General features: G+C 34.6%; 1 protein-coding gene across 1 annotated transcript in view; it reads left to right on the top strand.

Annotated features, from left to right (window-relative positions):
* wb (wing blister) overlaps nucleotides 1–22432 on the top strand; it is a 600221-nt gene that overhangs the window by 254434 nt on the left and 323355 nt on the right. The window contains exon 4 of the mRNA XM_072533566.1: nucleotides 7809–8063. Coding sequence (XP_072389667.1) covers nucleotides 7809–8063 — 255 coding nt within the window. The remainder of the gene's footprint in view (nucleotides 1–7808; nucleotides 8064–22432) is intronic.

Here is a 22432-nt window from a genome sequence, read left to right as displayed (position 1 = left end):
TTTTCCTATAATTGCCAGAGTAGTCGGTGCGTTTTGATTTAGTTTGAGTCTTCTTACAAACTCTCTCTGATGACAGGTAGACCCAGAAACACGTGTTAGGGAGTGGTAAGAGACTTAAATTAAATCGAAACGCAACCGTCTTCGTATAATTTATAAGCAACAAACAATAAAACAAACAATCCGACGCTGAAAGACATATAGATTAATGCGAAGAAGAAGAAGAAATGTCATCTTGGAATTTCTGTGTTGGCTAATCCAAAACTAATTAAAATAAATAAGAAATAAACACCTGTCCCGTTTTTTTTCTTGAGATTTTATCACAGGAGATGTCAGCATTTAAGTCACACTGTATTCATAAATATATATTTACGAGTAAAAAGTTGATGTTTGGTTCAATAAACATATCAGTTATAATCCACCTTGTAGACGACCGCTAAGCTCTGTAAATTATCCCTCCAAAAAATGTAGTCGATCAATCAAAACTCATTACCGTGTATTAAGCAGTTACAAAATGGATCACTGTTAAGTCTAATAAAAAAATACATCCATGTAGAATCATATCTTAATGCCAAGTCATCTGAACCACTGACAAGAATCAATTATATCGTAATCGGAGAATCAATTTGAGTTCCAATGTAATTGTAATTGGAGGAATTCCTGTTGGTTACACAACGGTGAGAAACGCATTTTTAACTCGATTGTATTTAGATAGAAAACAAGTTATATTAGTGGCAAAAGAAAATAAATAGCTTGTAAGATAGAAGTACAAAGAAGATTATAGTTTATTCGTCTTCCGGGTTTGGACCGTGTCATTTGTGAGTGACCCAAAAGTGGGTTCATCTCGACGTTTCGCTACAATTGTATGTAGCTTCTTCAGGAGAACAAAAAAGAAAAAGAAACAAAAGACAAGAAGATGGGTAGTTAGCAACGGTAACTCAGTTACTCAACGCAACCAGAGGCGAATACTAACTACCAAGATGGGCATTTGGTCACAGTAACTCAACTACTCAACGCAGCCAGAGGTGAAAACCAAATGCCAGGACAGGGATTCACGTCCAACAGCTCAGAACACTAACGCGTCGAGAGGCAGGGAGTGAATCCAACGATTACTCCGCTACCGCTCTATTTATAGTCGCGGTGACCTGTCGTGTCGGGACGTATCGGCACACTCCGTGGCGCGAACGTCAAGAAGCGCGCGCTGGCCAATCATGTGGCTGCATCGTGGTAGCGGGACCGGACGGCGGCTCTAGACTGGGATTCCAGATGGGAGACAAGTAGTATCCTTCCTCTCGATTGATATTATGTGGATTTTTTCGGATCTCTAGAGATTCGCGGATTTTCCTGGAATAAAAGAAGGGGCTCTTAGAAATGATATGAGTTTTTTCGAACAATATGGAATGACCGGTTTCTTGGCAGTGTTCTGCAACTGCAGAATGGGAGAAAAGACCTGATCGAATGCATCTTTGATGCTCTTGAATCCGAGTTTTGACGGAACGACCAGTTTCGCCAATATACACTTGTCCACATGAACAAGGAATAGAATAGACACCACAGGAAGATAGGGGCGGTAATGGGTCCTTAGGAGAGGGTAGATATTGTGAGATTTTCTTGGGTGGTCGAAAAGTAGTCCTGATACCTTCCTTGCGAAGAATTTTGCCAATCCTATCAGTGACACTTCGAATATACGGAAGAAAAGCCACAGGAGTATTACCCGAAGATTCTGAATTTGTCGTCCTAGGGTGTAAAGGGGGATGTAGATGTCGGTGTGTAATATTTTGAATTGTGGACTTGGAGTAACCGTTGGCGACAAGGGTTTTTTGCAGATGGCCAAGTTCTTCTCTAAGGTTGTCAGGTTCAGAAATCGAAATGGCCCGATGGATGAGAGAGTTGATCACAGAATTCTTTTGGGCAGGATGGTGGTGTGATGAAGCATGTAGGTAACGATTCGTGTGAGTCTTTTTTCTATAAACAGAGTGACCCAATCGGCCATTGGGCTTGGAGGCCTACAAAGAAGATAATAGTAAAATAACAGCATAAAATATCTTAGTTATTTACAAGTTCGTCTGTAGAATTATCGGCAATATTTTTTATTATTTTTATAAAACTAATTTTTGATTGTTTTTATTTATGGCTGCAATGCTGGACCAAGCTTTAACAGAGATCTTTTATTATGAACAAATAGAAAATTTATAATATGTAAGAAATTATTAATTTTTAAATTTATCTCATCTAATATAAACGAGTAGATTAAGAATATCAATGACTTTTTCCATTATTCTTGTTATAAGATTCTATTAGATAATACTTAAATAAATCGAGAAAGCAGACAGAAAAACAATAGGATTGTGTAATACAGTGACACTGACAAATACTAAAAATAAGATCATAAGAAACCAGAGAGATTATACAGAGTGTTTCAAAAAGGTATGTCATAAATTATAATCACGCATTCCGGGGACAAAAATAAATTGATTGAATCCAACTTACCTTAGTACAAGAGTGTACACAAAAAAGTTACAGCCCTTTGAAGTTACAAAATAAAAATTGTTTTTTTGCATTATCTCCTAAACTACTTGACATTTTGTAATAAAAATGGACACGTTACTTTCTTGTTCTGAAAGCATTTTTATTACAAAAGAAAGAACCAAATATATGCGCACAGAAAAATTTTAAGGGGGGTGTGTAGCCCTAAATCCCCTCAAACTTTTGAGTACGTTCAAATCAAATAAATTTTGTGGCATCATTAGTTTAACACATTATTTTTAAAACTTTTTTGCTTCTTATCACTTTTTCGAAAAACTAGTTTTTTCCTAGTTGGCCATAAAATTACGATTAGTTTCTACGGATACAATAATTACAAACAGTTCCATCAATAATAGTCAATAATTTGAAGCTATCATTTATTGTGTGAATAAGATTAATATTAAAAATTTTGATATTACAATGGCCTACACATTTCAGGAAATGGCAGATATGCATTTAATTTTGGGTAAGTTGGATCAGATTAAATTATGATTTCAATAAACTATCGGGAATATCGTAGGTGAATGTCAAGGAAATAGTGCAGCAGCCGCAAAGCGTTATGCAGTAAAATACCCCAAATTAAATACACCCGATAGACGATTATTTCTGACCATTGATCATCGTTTACGGGAAACGGGTACATTCCAACCGCAAGTTGCTGGCAATAGTGGTCGTCCAGTAATGGATGCAACTGATGAAGACATTTTAGAAATCATCGAAGAAGTCCCTGGAACAAGTACAAGGGTAATAGCTGCTCAACTAAATGTTCCTCACGTAAGGGTTTGGAGGCGTTTGAAGGATCACTTGCTACTCTCAGTTGGATTTTGCGATTGGTTGTTAATGGAAAACACTCGAAATGTTAATTTTATTTACCGACGAAATATCTTGTTTACCGACGAGGCTACCTTCAGTAGAAATGGAATAACAAACCATCATAACGAGCACATTTGGGTCGACGAACATCCTCACGCCAAAAAACGACTCATCACCAAAGAACTTTCAAAGGTAATGTTTGGGCAGGAATTGTGGATAACAATCTAATAGGCCCAGTATTTCTTCCCAGCAATTTAACTGGTGATAATTATTTGCAGTTCTTGGCAAACGATTTACAAGAGTATTTGGAAGAAGTGAATATTGCAATACGGCAAAATATGTGGTTTCTACAATATGGCGCTCCACTGCATTACAGTAATGAAGTCCGAGAATAGTTTTGCAGGCAGTATCCTGGTCGCTGGATTGGAAGGGGTCGTGACGCACCTATTTCTTGGCCACCCAGAAGTCCAGGTCTTAACCCCATGGACTTTTGCTTTTGGTGGTTTATGAAAGTGTATTCTGTAACAATAGAGGACGAACAACAATTGAGCGTTAGAATAATTGAAGCTGCAAATCAATTTCGTCAGAAAAATATGATTTTTCAGCACATTCGGTTTTCCTTATTAAAACGATACCGAATGTGTATTGAAGAACATGGGTATCATCTTGAACATTTATTGTTATATCATATTTATAGAGGTTATAGACATTTTTTCTACTTGTTAATTCATTTAAGCCATTTATTTAGTTGCAAGTAATTTTTTAAGGGTTAATGAAAAGGGCCGTAACTCAATAAACACTGTTTTTTGAAAAACGTGATAAAAGGCAAAACAATTTTAAAAATAATGTGTTAAACTAATGATGCCACAAAATTCATTTAATTTGTAGATTTATTTGGTTTGTACACGACGTGAATAGAGTAAATATTGTTTATATTATATAATAACATGTATAGCACACGACGAGAAAGTTTTTGTTAATTATAACGTGGTAAAAGTCTAAATCATACAAAGAGTTTATTTTGCAATCAAACTACCAGATAAACTTCACCTCTGTCTTTTAGAGTTTATCGTGATACATCAAAGTTTTTTCGAGAGTCTTTTAACCAAATTCATCAAAATATGGAAAACTGATCCTTAAGTACAACAAAAACGGAACCAAAAACACAATCCGTCAAATAAGGACCAATTGCCAGGACACAAATGTTGGATACTTTGCCGTAATCTTCACTAATTGTTTGGGAAAAGCTTATTGAATTTCTTTCCTCAAAAGGTACAGTATCAAATATTGTAGGAGCATGGAACTCTTAAAAGATATTCCTTCGATATAACTTATAAGACCCCAAGGAGTTTGATTCAGCATGGGTTTGGTTTTATTAAGTTGTACTTAAGAGAAGAATAAAAAGTAATCGATTGATATATCACATTTAATAACAAAAGAATATTTTACATAACAACTACAGTGGAACCTGCGCATGAATAATTCGAATTTGGTATATCTTGGATAATTCGAACTTCTACAAGCTAAAATGCCAATTTCATGCTGGAAATTTCAGCGAAAAGAGGTAGTATTCTTTCCTGTCCTTACGCGCCACTTGTTTCAAGGCATTCAGGGCCATTGTACATTGCACATTGCACCCATGGTATAATTAATACAAGGTATGATATTGCGCATGACATTTGACAGCTGGCCCAGGAGTGTGACGTAGTCAAGACCGCTCGAACCCATTATTACAGCTTAACGTACACATTAATTTTGAAATTATGGTCAAAAATGATCGAATTTTTTTTTAAATGTTTTGTTTTGGTTATAATTGAATAAAAAATATATTTTCAGTAGCGTAAAACCTTTACTTTTCCTGGGGGTTCAGGCAAAATATTTATTTTTGTTTTCATACACATACTAATAATATACGCACTCTTTTTGTATAGGTAAATAGTAGTAGATTTGCGTATTTTGATTCACTGTCACTCATTTCCAAGCAGTTTTTCTGAAATCAGAACAAAATAGATTACAATAAAGAAAAATCTGATTTATAATTATTCAATATGGTATTTTGGATCTATTTATTTTTAAATTTAGTAAAATAAAAAATATACACATTACTATAACCCACCGATTATTATATGCAAAATTTACTTACCAAACAATATATAATATGAAAATAAGGCACAAATTAGTTCAAAAGCAAAACACAATAAATATCGACTTCAGACGACTTTACACCAGCAAGACAGAAGGCTTGTATAAAAACAAAAGTTCGACAATAATATCGATTATCAATGGTGACGACTGCAAATTGCAAGTTATGAGATAATAAATATATTTTAAAGTAACTTAATACTGACTAAGTCATCTATTTTATAATAGAGATAATTTAGATATATGCTGGGTTTTAATCTCTTGATTACTGGTACAGCTCGATTATCTGGCATTCTTTTTAAGTGGCCAAGCCAGTTTAGTATTTGTGACTTTACAAATCTAACGATATCTGAGCTCTGCAGTAATTCATCCAGCTCTGCATTAATTCATTTTTATTCTTCATGAACCATCTCTATTTTTGAATGTTTTTTATGTGTTAAAAATAGGTGCTTTTAAAAACATTTGAATAAACTGAGTGATGTGCATAGTTATGCAACTAGAAAAAACTCCATTATAATATCTTTCATTTTGTAGATTAACGGAGACCCAGAATTCATATGAATATATCTGTTTAAAGCTTTTTAACATGTTACTGTAAAATTGTTGTTATTTTTTTAGACAGCAACCTTAAATGGTTCTTTCATATCGATTTGTATAAGAAACTAGTCTCAGTCTGCTATGCAATTTGCAATAAGATCTGTTTCAGAGAAAATCAATTTAACATCTTCCAAAATAACATATTTTTCTTTGTTAAATCATGTTATCATTATTAAAGTATATAATGTTATCATTATTAAACAATACTAAGATAATTTTATGTGTGAAAATTACAAGAGATGTCATTTAAAATATTGTGCAATATTGTGTGACCTCACTACTACATTCATATTCGATGGCCAGCTAGCTCATCCGATCTAAATAAAGTTAACTTTATCATTATTTATTTTGATTTTCTGTTAAGTTCAGTATATACATACAAATTTTGTGTACCTTCATTACCACTTTTTGTATCTTTTTAAACATCTGAAATATCAAACTCTGTAGTATAAGTTGGTTAACATGTACCTACCTACGTGTAATAAAAGATAATTAAAACTTGTTTTATAAAGGATATCTATGTTAACAAAATAACTGTACCAAAAATCAATAAATTTAAATTAACTTCCAAATTTTATTTATGATTAAATATTATAATAACATAATTTTATTATCTCTTTATAATTACTATAATTAAATTAGAAAAATTATATAAAAACACTTAAAATGAAAAGTCTTTCCTATAAAACTACATTCAAATGTTGCGTGAAGAAGCGGTCTTGACTACGTCATGCGCGACGCGAACCGATTTTGGAACATTATGTATCATACCTTGTGTTCATTGTACCATGCATTGCACCCGTATGTGGCACTTAAATTCTCCCCCACCCGGCACGCATCTTCAGTTGAGTGAGATACGTTGGCGTTACAACCATCGCAAACTTCGAACATTCAAAACTTTGACGTTATCGGAAAAAGAGTAGGCAATTAAAGAAGTAGAAAAGGGGACGAAGACAAAATCTGAGATTGCCAAGGCTTCGGAATTCCTCCACGTTACACCTATTTGAAGAATAAAGAAAAAATTCTCAAGAGTGAAAGTGAGTGCGGTAAAGGACGAAAAAGGTTAAGGGATCCAGAAAATCCAAATTCAGACAGTTATGATAAAATGCGTTAGACTTTCACGGCCATCGTCTACCTTGTTAAACTGTTTGTTCGGGCTGTTAGGCCGTTGTCTTCTGAGATTAGTTCTCGACTTTTCGCCAACACTAGGGGTTGGAATCTTCTGGAGATGTTACTACTTCGCTTGTAAGCTGAAACTGACTGGTCCTATTTAGCATATCTAAATAGAAAAGTTTTTAAGTTATGAGCAAAAGAATGAGTTCGACGTTTTGACTGTTTATTTAAAAATATTTCCACTAAAAAATTGATGAATCTGAAATTGATTGGTCTATAAACCAATTATTAAAAATGCAGTTTGTAGAATCATAAAACCTTTGTTCACAGAACTAAAAATGGGCCTAAAAATGGCTGAGCAAAGGTCGAACGTTTGTAGAAAATCTGCCATGCTATTTTAAAATTGCTTTAGTAGGAAAATATTTCGATTAATTTTTATTTATTATCTCTAATGGAAATTAACGACAATTTGATTTCGAATTTTGGCAGTTTATGCTATTGTTTTTTTAATATAAAAAAAAAGTTTCTTACAGTTCGATTGAGTGAGTCAAGTGTTAGATTTAGGGAAAAATTTCAGTAATTTTTATATGAAAAATCTAATTAAAAAAAAACTTTTTCAGATTCACACATCTTTAATCCAGGGACGACCGGGTGCAAATGAAACTAGTCCTGAGCTTTCTGAATTTACGAAAGCTCGCTTTGTACGACTTCGACTAATGGGCCTTCGAGGAACACAAGAACCAATGCCACGATGGTTGGCGCAGGATATCTGGAAAGAAAAGCGCCTATTTTACTCTATCAGAGATATTAGCATTGGAGGTCAATGTGTTTGCAATGGTCACGCGGAAAATTGTCGACATAACGTTGCATCAGGCGTAAGTATTTTATTTTTTAAATATGAATATTATTCTAATCTCTTTATTTTGTTTAGTAAATGGAAAATATGTAAAACATTATTCCACCTAATTTCATGACGTATATGAATTATTTTCATATAAAAAGGAAACCATTTGCTATTTGACAGTTCACAATTAGCAGTAAGTTCTAAGAGACCAATTTTCTAAAGGAAATTTTAACAAAATTGTTCATAAAGTCCGATATGTTTTCTTCATAAATTTTTTTTAATTAAAATTAATGTACTTAAAAAACAAATCTTACAATAAGTAAATTGTTACAAAATAGAAAATGTTATCGTACACTGAAATCATATTTTATAATATAACTGTAGGGGAGACCGTGGGCAGATGTAACAATTTCTGTATTATAGTTTATTCGTCTTCCGGGTTTGGACCGTGTCATTTGTAAGTGACCCAACAGTGGGTTCATCTCGACGTTTCGCTACAATTGTATGTAGCTTCTTCAGGAGAACAAAAAAAGAAAAAGAAAACAAAAGACAGGAAGATGGGTAGTTAGCAACGGTAACTCAGTTACTCAACGCAACCAGAGGCGAATACTAACTACCAAGATGGGCATTTGGTCACAGTAACTCAACTACTTAACGCAGCCAGAGGTGAAAACCAAATGCCAGGACAGGGATTCACGTCCAACAGCTCAGAACACTAACGCGTCGAGAGGCGGGGAGTGAATCCGACGATTACTCTACGACGTATCGGCACACTCCGTGGCGCGAACGTCAAGAAGCGCGCGCTGGCCAATCATGTGGCTGCATCGTGGTAGCGGGACCGGACGGCGGCTCTAGACTGAGATTCCAGATGGGAGACAAGTAGTATCCTTCCTCTCGGTTGATATTATGTGGATTTTTTCGGATCTCTAGAGATTCGCAGATTTTCTTCCATATCCAATAAAATCCACAGGAATTATTTTCCTTGTGGATTTTATTTTAATATTTATAACCTCCGGGAGAATCAAATCCAGCTTGAAATCTTACTTGAAAATTTTAAAATCAATTAAGTCGAAGAAACCATTAACAATAAAATGAACCCAAAGAAGTATACTGGTCACGATCTCATTACAACTATAATACTGAAACAATTACCCAACAAAGGGCTAAAGTTTTTAACGCAAATCTATAATTCCATTCTAAGGACCGGTCACTTCCCGATACAGTTTAAACTAGTGAAAGTCATACCCATCCCCAAACCTAGGAAACCTTTAAACAGCACCACCTCCTATAGACCAATTAGTCTGTTGTCAAGTCCAGGAAAACTATTTGAAAAGCTCTTTCTCCTAAAATTAGAACCGCTATTGAAAAATCTTCGGATAATATCAAATCATCAATTCGGTTTCCAAATGATATCCTTCTTCTTCTTATTGTGCCGTCTCCTTTCAGTTGGCGATCCAAAAGGCAATTGTAGCTTTGGAAACTGCTGCACGAAATATTTCTGTGTTGTAGTTCTTGTGCGTTGCTTGCTATTAGGATGGTATCATCAGCGTACCTGATGTTATCTATGCTGGTTCCGTTATATCTTCATTTTGTTCTCTGTAGCAAATTCTATCAACTTTTTTCCCTTTTCATTTGATTTCTTATGTAAACTTTATTCCCTGGTTATTGTTCTCTATATTTCCTCTTTTTCCGACTTTTGCATTCATCTCACCAATGCAAATATTTATATCATATATGTATATTCCCTATTAGGGTGCTTAGTTTTTCGTAGAACTCTGTTTTGATTGTTAAATCTTTATCTTCAGTGGGCGCATGTACTTTAATGATGTTTATCTTCGTATACTTTTTTCTTACTCTCAAGTAACATATCCGGTCTGATATTGATTGAAAATTATTTTAAAAAATTAAAAAGCTAAAGCAGTTAGACCAGATTTTTGGCCTTGTAGTTTATATACCCTTTAAAAATTTTTATTGATTTTCTTCCATTATTTCCATTTACTTTCTCATATTTTAGCGTATTGCTGCTTCTTTTTAAATTAAAATTTCAAAGTATGTACATAAGACACAATTAGTTTATATAAACGGTGCACACCTTTTTTCCTAGAATTTGATTAATTTATCTCTATAATCAGACAATGCAATTTAATAATTCTAAGTAACACTGAAATATTTTTTAAAAGCCTATAAATTATATGCTCCACAAAAAATAGCCAACAGTAGTCTCGAACATATCATATTAATTCGTTAATTTAGTAATTAATGAAATAATACCAACACTCAATGTTCACAGCTATGTTGGCCTATTCATATCAACTGCAATCAAACTATTTCAATTTTTTGCAATGACGAAATACACTATCAGTTCGATAAGTACATTGATATCTAGATATGGAGTTACGATACCTACCTCAACATAATAATTGCATTATAGAAAACAAATAGAAAATCTGTTCTCTCAAATATTTTCCACCGTTTTTAAATTCAAAGTCGCTGCTAATAATGTTTGGGTATAGGTTTAGTAAGGAAAAACTCCCGGAATATAGTTTTAATATCTTCATTTCTAAACTTTTAAGTAAATGTTGCTTTCTATTTACTTTGTGAATGATCCCATGATTTTACTGTAATTATATGTTTGGAACACGTAGAATTGGTTTTTTAGTTGTGAAAATTTGCTTTTTCTTTAGTTTAACTTATCTGATCTACATGTATTTTTGAACATTTACCACAAGTGATTTATTGTATGCCTGCACTTCTAATTTTTTATCTTTAAATATTTTTACAGGCAAACCTATCAAAATATTAACTTTCTCATGTTTTGTAAAGTTTTGACGCTTATTTTTTCTGTAAATATCTGGCCATCACAATGGATAGAACACTGTTATTAAAAAAATATCTAGAAAACACTGCTGCCAAAATAAACACTCGAAATAACATCATCCACAAATTATGCAGAACATCCCGGGGAGCAAATGCCATCACTCTCAGAACATCAGCTCTAAGTCTGGTCTCTTCAGTTGCCGAATACCGGTCTCTAGTATGGCTCAACAGCAGCCATGTATCAAAGATCGACATCAAACTCAATCAAACCATGAGGATTATCAGCGGATGTATTTAAAACACCCCTACTCAACATCTCCTTGTTTTGAGTCATATTACACTTACAGACATCAGTAGACAAGAGAGTCTCCTAAAGTAATGTAGAAACCCCCAGCTACCGATACATATAGATGTCCAGATATCGCATGGAAGCGGCTTAAATCTAGATCGCCCCCACTTCTTACGGCTAGACAACTACATGAGGAAGATTTCAGAGCCCAATCAAAATGGAAGGAATGCTGGGAAACGGTAGCACCACCACAAATAGCAATAAACCCCACTAAGCGCGTACCATGATGATTGCCATGATGGTCGCCAACATCCGAAACGGATAGGCTCGACAATAAGAAGAGCGCCTACCAGGTATGGAATTAACTTGCTTTGAGTGTAAGTCTCTAAACACTATTAGAACATCCCATAAATGTTCATGAAATACAATCATGCGACTGCGGAGAACCTCGCCAAACCATTGAACACATTGTGATGGAATGTCCGCTGACGCCACCCTAGAACCCTTTAGAGTCCAATGCAGAGACATCGTCTTAATGTCAATAAGGCCCCAAAGTTGGAAGTCTTACGTTGCCATGCAGGGTATCTGTTAAAAACTTTAATCACACGAAATTCTTAACAAAAATGTAATAAACGTCACTGATAATGGACTTTTTAGTCCGAAAACGTTCTGATGTGATGTAGCCCTAAAGGGTCTTTTTAATTATATACTTTTTAAAAAGATTTTTAAATAAAACTTTTGTGACTTATAGTATATAGAGAACTACAGGAATTTTATTTTCCTTTGGATATTTTAATTTTGTCTAATCTAATAGTTTTATTTGTTGTTTAGTATAAATTGTTTCCCTCCTTTGTCTTATAAGCTACTACTAAATTAATTTTTCCTTTACCTGATTGTATTTTCCAGATTGATACCTTTTCAAATTTCGAGTCATTCATTTCTATTAGACTATCGTCATATATATTTTTTTAATTTTTCCTGCTTTATATTTCCATTCCCAGTTTCGTTATTTTTTCATTTCATATTATAAGTAGCTTATCCATCTTTGTCGTTGAATCCGATATTATGATTTACCGAAGTACATTTTTATATCTCAATAATTATTACTTGTGTTTTGCTGGTTATATCCGTTATTATTTTTGATTATTCTGCCCGTTAAAATATTTAGTAGTGTTAAACTATCTTCTTGTTTATCTATCACCACTTCAAAGTGACTTATCTTAAGCCATTATAATTTTCTACGGTATTTCAAATACTTACTTACTCGGCTCATTGTATCAGTTTCATCAGTTTACGTTACGGAATTAATCCCAGTTATCTCACTGACTGTGGTGACAGTAAGGCTAGAAGAGGTCAAGTAATCAAAGCTAGCAGACTGGATATGGTATATAATACGCGAAACAAGGTAATGAGCAAGAAGATTCGAGTCGAGAAGAAGAGGCACTGAAGAGAACTGTGTAACAAATTGGATAAGGACGTATCTAGTTAAGGGTACAAAATCGTAATGAACCAGTTCAAGCTGTATACTCTGTATAAGATGCCACTGGACAGGAAGGTTGAGGTTAAGCGAAAGCTGTTCCCACCCGGCCACTATCATAGAGTTCAGTGGGACGCCGAAGCTGAACGAATTGTACCTTTTACCTTAGACGAATTTAAAAAGGCGTTAGGTGCCCTAAAGCCACAAATGGCTCCAGGATTTGATCAAATACCACCAGAAGTGGTGAAAAGCATCGACAGTTTGGAGCCAATGTGGTTTTAGAACACATGAATGCACTGCTTCAAACACAGCGTTTTACAGCAAATTGGAAGATCTCGAGGCTCGTTCTAATCCCAAAGGGGGAAGACAAGTGTCGACCAGTTTGCGTTCTTGCAGGTCGTGCATAGGTAAATTATACGGGAGGCCTCTAAGAGAGCGATTTGACACAGTCATTGAAAAGTCAGTACAGTTTCAGAAAAAGCAAGAGTACAGAGATGCGCTGATGGAAGTCTTCCGGGAGTTGTGGGAGATGAGGGCTGACCAGAAGTGGGTGATTCTACTGCTGTTTGACGCCTGGAATGCTTTCAATGCCCTAAAATGAAAAGAGTTAATGTAGGCTTTACGAGAGAGAATGTGTCCGAGTTCCTTGAATAATTTGGTCTCGGATTATCTGTCAGATAGGATAACTGTGGTAGAAAAGGACGTGGTAGTTGACGGCATTGTTGGAGTGCCGCAGAGATAAGTCCTAAGAACCACGCTGTGGAACCAGGCATATGACGGGGTTGTGTGTCAACAATACGGAGAGATTGTATCCCCTTTCGCACTTGCGGAAGACCTCGCTATGCTGGTAGTGGCAGGGGACAGGAAGAACCGTATTCCCCAGTCCAGTGATGGATAAAAATGTATGGTCTAGAACTGTATGGTAAGGAAAGGTGTTTGGAAGGCAGCTCATCCGAGCAGATAGAAATAGTGTGTTGAGGGTGGCATGGAGAACAGTATCTACCAAAGGGCTGGGAGTTATCACCCATGCACATGCTAGTGAAGGAAGTTTGCAAAAAACTAGGGAAAATGGCCCAAAAATGGAGAGATTTATTTTGAAAAATTTTATATCGGATACTAAGGCTCCTAAAGACTTATTTTGAAGAGGAAGGATAGACGTTTTAATGCGTAGCTATGCCTATACATATACCCCCGAATAACGTGTTTATTTGCTTTGTTTTTTTAATATATTTTTGTTAAAAAAAATTATTTTTGACTTTAAAAGATGACATTTTGTTAGGAAATTTAATTTGAACAACTTTTCCATACATGTCTATCTAAAAAAAAGTGCATAGAGTTCAGTCAAATGCACCCTTTCTCAAAAAACGCACTCTTTAAATGGTAGCACTCCGTGATTTTTTCATAATTTGGGTCCATTGATAAAAATGAAACAATAAAAGTCTTTTATTGTAGCCCTACATAATCAGTAACCTACTATGTTACAAACTATTTTAGAATTCCAGTCTAAAATCAGATAATGCACTCAAGTAATTCTTCTTATTTTCCTAATATTCTTTAAACGTCTCTATAGCACATGGTCAAGAAAAAACAGCCAACAGTAGTCTCGAACATGTGACATTAATCCATGAATTTAATAATTGATGAAATAATAGCAATACTCAATGTTCAAAGCTATGATGGCCTGATGTTATCAATTGCAATAAAACTAATTAATTGCAATGATTTTCACTACAGATTTCATAATTATCTCGATATCTACATACTATAATTTTATCAAGTCTGGGAACTACCTAACAATCAATTATTATCATTCAAACGTGTAGTGAATACGATATATATTTTTTTTATTTTTAATCTTTCTTTTACTTAGGTTTATCATGTAAATTTTAAACTGTAGTGACTTACTGGGTGGTCCGATAAGTAACCTCCTTTGAATAAATACTTTTTAGCTCAATATAACGATTACAGCGATTTTTCAACTTGTTTATTTCGCCCGGATAATATGACATTCAGAAGTTCTGTCAGATCTAGAGAATATGCGTTTGTCTCGTCAATTATCTCTCCGTTCCAGCTGATTTTTTTTTATTTACGAGCCATTTCGTCACATTTGGGAACACATAAAAATCGGAGGGGGCCAAATCAAGAGAATAAGCCAGATGAGAAAGCAATTTAAACCCAGACGAATGAATTTTTGCAATTGTCACAATACTCTTGTGAGCGTTATGTCATACCACTTACCACTTTTTCTTGTTCATATTCTCACTGAATTCTTGCTTCAATTTGCGCATTAATGTACAACAATATTGACTATTTAGAGTTTTACCTTTTTTTTAAATAGCCAATTAAAAGTATGCCTTTCTTCTTCTTCAAGTTCTGCTTCTATTGGATATTGGAAATCTTAAACAGTTCAGAAATCAGTTCATATTTTTCACTTCTCACATAGTTGCTATCATCAAGTCCTCGTAGACACTTTGTCCCATGTTATCAAATCCACTGGTAACTTTAACATCTTAAGATATAAGATCGAATAATGTAAAATAAATTTTAACCAATAATTTTTAACGGGTTTTTACCCAGATATTTAGTGGCTCAAAACATGTACATCTAGACACTGATGATAGAATATGGATTTCGAAAACGTTTTGTTATTGTGATATAGTCCGATTGGGTTTTTTAATTATATACCTTTTATAAAGGATTTTAATAAAAATTTTTCTCACATAGTGTCCCAAGTATTTAAGTCTGATTTTCGTTGAGTTTAAATCTCCACATTGTATTCCTAGTTTTTCGAGAACTTGTGCGTTTATTTTGCGATCCACATACCATTCCTATCCGTAGCGTTGATATTGATATTGCATTTACAAAAAATTTTCTCATTCTATTAAACATTGACCGCGCAACTTTTATCCGGCATCTAATTTCTTGTGTTGGATGAGCATCTTGTGTTATTTCTCATCTAGTTGTAGTTTATCTCTGATATTTTGTACTTTCGTAATTATCATGAACTTAGTTTTTTTCAGATTTATTTTTAATCCATAAATGTTGTAATCCATTTTATTGAGCTGTTAAGCAAGGTGTTGCAGTTTTTTAGTGTTTCTGCTACTAGGACGGTGGCGCAAGAAATATCTTATGTTATTGAGTGGCTCACCGTTTGTTACTAGGCTCCCACTGATTTCGGTCAGCGCTAATTCACAGATGGCTTTACCATATAAATTAAACAACTTTATAGAATATATTCTTGGTGCACCCCAGCGAATCTGGATGCCCTCCTTCAGTTCTTCTTCAACTTTTAATTTCGCTGTTTGATTCCGGTATAAGTTACATATAACATATCTGCTTTTTTTGTTTCTGTCTAATACTTTTTTACAAGAATAGAGTTAAAAAATTACGCTGATGCCTGAATTCTCCAGAGGTATATCTATCTAATGATGTGCGACACATCGTATATTCTTTATTTAAAATTAAAGATTTGTGGCACTGGAAGAGAAGGGGTTGACAAATAATAGATATCTATATTGTTAAAAGAAGTCCTCTTTGGAACAAAATTTAATTTGTTTTTTTAGCATTTTTACAAAGTCAAATGAATATTTCCAAATATCAGGATGGACTCTTTTAAGTAGCCGAACCTTTATAATATGTACCTCATCATGATTAACTTGACTACTCGTTACTGATTCGTGTGTCCCATATACTTTGAAAAAAAGTCCCTACAATTAACTTCATTAACCATTCTACAGTTAATATATTTAAAAAGGTAATTTAGAAATCAAAAGATTAGATATGGATCAACTTAGAAATCCCGAGATAAAAGTCAAGCTTACAAATAGCATTAATAGTAATGTTGCTTTAACAACCAATACTGATGATATTGAAAGAGACTGGATCAACTTAAGGGGCGCTATATGCAACGGTGCGAAAGAAGTCATTGGTGACTACGAGCGGAAGAAGAAGAACGAATGGATGACAGATGAAATATTACACCTTATGGACAGAAGGAGGGAAAATAAGAATAATCCCAAACAATATAAAGAACTGGATAGAACTGTCAGCAGAAAGATAAAAGAATCCAAAGAAAAATGATTACAAGAAAAATGTCAAGAGATAGAAGAGCTAGAACGAAGACACGATAGTTTTAATATGCATAAAAAAATCAAGGAGTTTACTTATACTTACAAGAATAAACAGTTTGGTAGGTTAATAGACGAGAACAACAAACTTATTGTAGATAAAGAAGAACAGTTGCAGACTTGGGCAAATTACGTAAAAGATTTGTTTACGGATTATCGTCATATTTCTACGAACACTCTTGATCTGAATGGACCAAAAATATTGAAAAGTGAGGTGATAAAAGCTATAGATCAAACGAAAGATGGGAAAGCAACAGGATGCGATGAAGTACCAGTCGAATTTTTATAAGTTTTTAAGAAGAACAACCTGAATGTAGTATTGGAACTGTTTAATAAGATATACGATATTGGTCAAATTCCATCGGACTGGTTGAAATCTACATTTGTGCCTCTTCCCAAGAAATCGAATTCTAAGACGTGTAGTGAATATCGCCTTATAAGTTTAATGAGTCACACCCTTAAAGTATTCTTGCGTATTATCTATTCCAGAATACGAGCAAAATTAGAACACAGCATAAGTAAAACACAGTTCGGTTTTAGATACGGTTTTGGAACTCGAGAGCCGCTCTTTGCAATACAAGTCTTGATTCAAAAATGTCTGGATCAATAGAAAGATGTTTACGTCTGTTTTATCGACTATGAGAAAGTATTCGATACTATCAAACATGACAAACTCATAGAAATATTACATCTTACAGGACTTGACACTAAGGACATCCCGATTATAAAAAAATCTATATTGGAATCAAACAGCCCACATGAAGAATGGACATATGGTGAGTGAAAACGTAACCATTTCGAGAGGGGTTAGACAGGGCTGTATTCTTTCGCCACTGCTTTTCAACCTGTACACGGAACAAATATTTCTAGAGGCACTGGAAGAGTATAACGAGGGCATCAGGATTAATGGCGTACCAATAAGTAATTTTCGATATGCAGATGATACTGTTATACTGGCCGATAACATCGAAGATTTACAGATGATGCTAAATAGAGTAAATACAACTGGCAACCAATTTGGACTGAAGATCAATAGAAAGAAAACTAAATTTATGGCGATCAGTAAAAAGAATATTCAACATATCGACCTGAATATTGAAGCCGAACGTATTGAAAGAGTACACCGATTTAAATATCTGGGATATACAGTAAATGATAAGTGGGACCCAGACGTAGAGATTAAAATCCGAATTGAAATAGCAAGATCCAAATTCATCAAAATGAGAAAGCTCTTAAGCAACCGCCACCTAAGCGTTAACCTCCGATGGCGCGCCACGAAATGCTAAGTACTCTCTATGCTACTTTACGGAGTTAAAGGGTGGACGTTAACAGCAGCAACTATAAAGAAGTTAGCGGCTCTAGAAATGTGGCTATATCGACGCATACTGAAAATACCTTGGACAGACAGAGTGACCAACACAGAGATATTAAGACGAATGGGTAAAGAGGTGGAATTGTTAACAACGGTTAAAACAAGAAAAGCGTCATACCTGGGCCATGTGTTCCGTATTGATAAGTACAGTCTGCTACAGCTTATCGTGGAAGGCAAGATTGAAGGTAGAACAGGTTTGGGTAGAAAGAAGAAATCCTGACTGAAAAACTTGAGAGGATGGTTTCAAATACCAGAAGCTGCGAACATAATACACGCGGCACAAAACAGAGAAACCTATTGTTTGATGGTCGCCAACCTTCGGTAGAAGACGGCACATAAAGAAAGAAGAAGAATTTAGAAAACTTTATAAACCATTCTATAATTCAGAATAAATATGCTCAATCCCGTTTGGAGGTCTGGCTAGTATATCACAAAGACAAAGATCCGAATATTCCAGTCAAATGTCAGTGTGCTACTCTACAAATGTGAAACCTGGAAAGTAACAAACATCACTATAGACAAACTAGATCTTAGAACTAGAACTAGATCCAAATGGTAATTGTAGCTTTGAAAACTGCTGCATGAAAAATTTCTGTGGATGAGCGGTCAAACCATCTCCTCAGGTCTTTCAGCCACGAGTTTTGGCGTCTTCCAACTGATCTTTTGCTCTGAACTTTACCTTAAAATACGATTTAGAATAATTAATATCTTTCACCTCTCAACACATGATCCAAATCTTAATCCAAATATTGTATTTATCTCTCTTAAATTATGCTGTTAATAAATGGCTACGAAGAATTATTGGTATTGTTTGGGTTAACATCATCAAAATCGAAAACCTGAGAGAGCAGAAGAAAATGAAATTAAAGTCCAGAAAGTTGGTTGGATCGGCCACTAACTTCATAAAAATAGCTCCGCTATTGCAAAGACTGCCTAAGAGTAGAATCCCAAAGAAAAAAAAGAGAACTCCCACCAAAAACTTGGAGATCAATTATGGACAAGGCGGGAGGTGAAGAAAAGTCTTGGAGCGAGTTGAAGACCTTAGACTTATGTCCACTTAAAGGTTCAAGAACCTTAAGGAACGTAAGAGACTAAGAAATGTAATGATACAACTAGTCTCGTACGAACATGTCAGAAGAGCTCGGGCTGGAAATAGGAAGAACCTGAAAATTGTTTGGAGATGAAGTAGATGAGGTAATAGAAAGAAGACAGTACAATTTTGAATAAAAAAATTTTAAAAATTTACTTTTATTTTTTACATATTTTTGAATTTCTATCTATCCGCCACTGAATATTGGGCATGCTGCTTATCTAAAAGTTCAGCGCACGACATGACGTGTGCGATGACAACATTTTTCTGCCGACAACAACTATCCTCATTAAATTAGTAGTTGCTCAACTTTGTGAAATTTCAGGTGAGCACTCGTGTCGGTCGACAGGAGACAAAAAGACCGAAAAATATCCCGCAGTAGAGTCAGACATACCATAAAAGTCGATCGCAGCGCCAATGCCTTTCCGAGAATTGTAGTCTTGCCATCTTTATTTGGTATTATTCGATAGTTATCGTGTGGGAAAGCCATCAATCTAAGGGTTATACCCATCGTACCATCGATGACCATAATTGCCGGGTTGTTCTTACTTGATAAACATGAGAATGGTAAATAAGATTTATTCATTTTTTGTTTTCATATAGTTTTTGTTTTATTTTGTTTGATCATGCATCTAAACAATGGAGTTGCACAATATATTTAACAAATAGGCTTGAGTCGGAAAGTCAACTCGTTGCAAAAAGAAATCGTTTATGCCACTGTTAATAATTATTTTTATATAAAGCTTTTTATATATAGATCAGTGTCGAAGCCTTTAAAAAAGGTTAAAAGTCAAAAAAAATTATAGTAGAATGAAACCTATTGGAAAAGAAAGAGAATATGCTAAAAATGAAAGAAAAAATAAATTCCACTCCATCCGAGGTCAGGGAAGTGAGAGGGGCGAGTTTTTAAGAGTAAAAATCGGTTTATCGCGATTTTCGGCGAAACTACAAGTGCTATGGAAAAAAGTTAAATAGTAAAGTTGTAGGTAACAAAAAAATCTACAACTTTTGTATTTACACTTTTTCACATAACCTCAAAATTTTTGTGGAAAATTAAAAAAACTAAGTTTTTGATTTTTTACTTTTATCTTTTACAAAAAAAATTTTTTTTTACGAAATTTGGTGAAAACTTGCCTTAGTATGTACCAAACACACTGTAACTTTTTGAAATTGAAAAATTTATTTTTTTACCTGATATTCATTTAATATCGAAAAAGCTCCCTATTTTCAATCGAAAATTCACGCCAAGTCATAATATCAGTTTTTTTAAAAAAGTCGGTGGGCTTTTTTTTTGTTGAAATCTCTACTTTCCGATAGTGTAAAAAAATATATAATTACTATGGGAAATGTTCTCAAAAAAATTAAGTTAATAATTGGTTAATAAAGGTTTATATTTGATAAGATATCTACAATATTATAAGAAAGTTGTAGAATTTTCTTTTAATTAAATGCGTACATACTTATTTATTGCAAAACTATCGTAAATTCATTATTAGACGCTAAAAATTTGTCAAGTTTGGCTAACATTTTTTATGAAAAAGATGCAAATAAACAAGATATCGCAAAAAATGGATTACAATTAAACAAATCTATTTATAAGTTTTATTTTTTTTAATTTTAGTTGTTTAGTTTTTTTTTTAAATAAAAGGGGGAGTGCGACAGGGAGACACAATTTCGCCAAAATTGTTTACAACATTATTAGAGCATATGTTTAAGAACGCAAATCTGAGTGAAAAAGGAATTAATGTCAATGGAGAAATGCTTAGTCATTTGAGGTTTGCTGACGATATTGTCCTTTTTGCTGACAGAATCATGATGCAGTATCGCAACTGGAGAAACTATACCTAGCCTCCCTACAAGTAGGATTAAAAATCAACCACACAAAAACACAAATCATGACAAATCTTGTGTTAAGCGAAAAGATTTCAGTAAATGGCATGCATATTGAAGAAACCACCTCATATAAGGACTTAGGACATGAGATACGCATAGGAAGAGATAATCAAACGTGCGAACCAAGCCGCCGCATAGGACTCACTTGGGTGGCATTCGGCAAGGTAAGCTATGTTCTTAAGTCAGAACTGCCTATGTGTCTTAAAAGAAAAGTCTTTAATCAGTGGGTGTTGCCAGTACTTACATATGGTGCAGAGACATTTACACTAACCAAGAAAGTAAGAAATAAAATTTGTGTTACCCAAAGAGCCATGGAACGATCGATGTTAGGCATTTCTCGTAGGGATCGGATCACGAAGAAGGAAATAAGACGGAGAACAGGAGTGACAGATGCCATAGAAAGAATTATGACCCCTAAGTGAAACTGGGCGGGGCACATAGCTAGAATGTCGAATAACAGATGGACACAATGAATAATACAGTGGAGACCGAGACAAGAAGCACATCGAAGTAGAGGTCGTCGACCAACGAGATGGTCTGATGACATAAAACGGATCGACAAAAATTAGATGCAAACAGCACAAAACAGAAATACATGGAAAAGACTGAGGGAGACCTATATCCAGCAGTGGATAGATCCGGGTTAAATTATGATGATTTATAAGTGCAAAAATGATTAGCTAACGCTGAATCAATTACGATTTCAAAAATATCAATTGGCAAAAATCAAATCATCTTTCGTATTGGCAAATCTCCCACCCACAGAAGGTGCAGCAGAACAACATTGTTACAGGGCATATTATCAGTTTCAAACATGGCTGGGCAACGAACTGACAGCAACAGATTGGGGCTGAAAACAACATCAACGGGGCATTATGCCCAAATTTACAGAAAAGGAATTGATCCCGGAAATACTGCTCAAAATTATTTGCTGCAGCTGTGAAACTGGATGTAACAATTTAAAATGTGGTTGCCGAAAACATGGTTTGAAATGGACAAATTTATGTTCAAGTGCTCTAATGTGGAGGAAAAAGCCTACGAAGAAATTAATGATAATGATTCTAAGCATGTGACAGTTTTCCAGTCGGAAATAACTGCAATCCTTCACTGCGTGGAAGAAATAGAAAGGCAGGAAAGAACGTTCTGTTCAGTTGCCATCTTCACAGATAGTCAGGCACTCAATTCTGTATAGGTCAATTCTAAGCTAGTATGGGATTGCGTGTGTGCCCTAAATAAACTAGGAGACCTTAGCAAGGTTACGGTAGCCTGGGTACCACGGCACGGGAGTCATAAGGGCAATGAAAAAGCAGATGAAATGGCCAAACAAGGCTCATC

Source organism: Diabrotica undecimpunctata, chromosome 5, assembly GCF_040954645.1.
Source record: "Diabrotica undecimpunctata isolate CICGRU chromosome 5, icDiaUnde3, whole genome shotgun sequence".
Taxonomy (NCBI): domain Eukaryota; kingdom Metazoa; phylum Arthropoda; class Insecta; order Coleoptera; family Chrysomelidae; genus Diabrotica; species Diabrotica undecimpunctata.
This window is presented reverse-complemented; position numbering and strand designations above follow the sequence as displayed.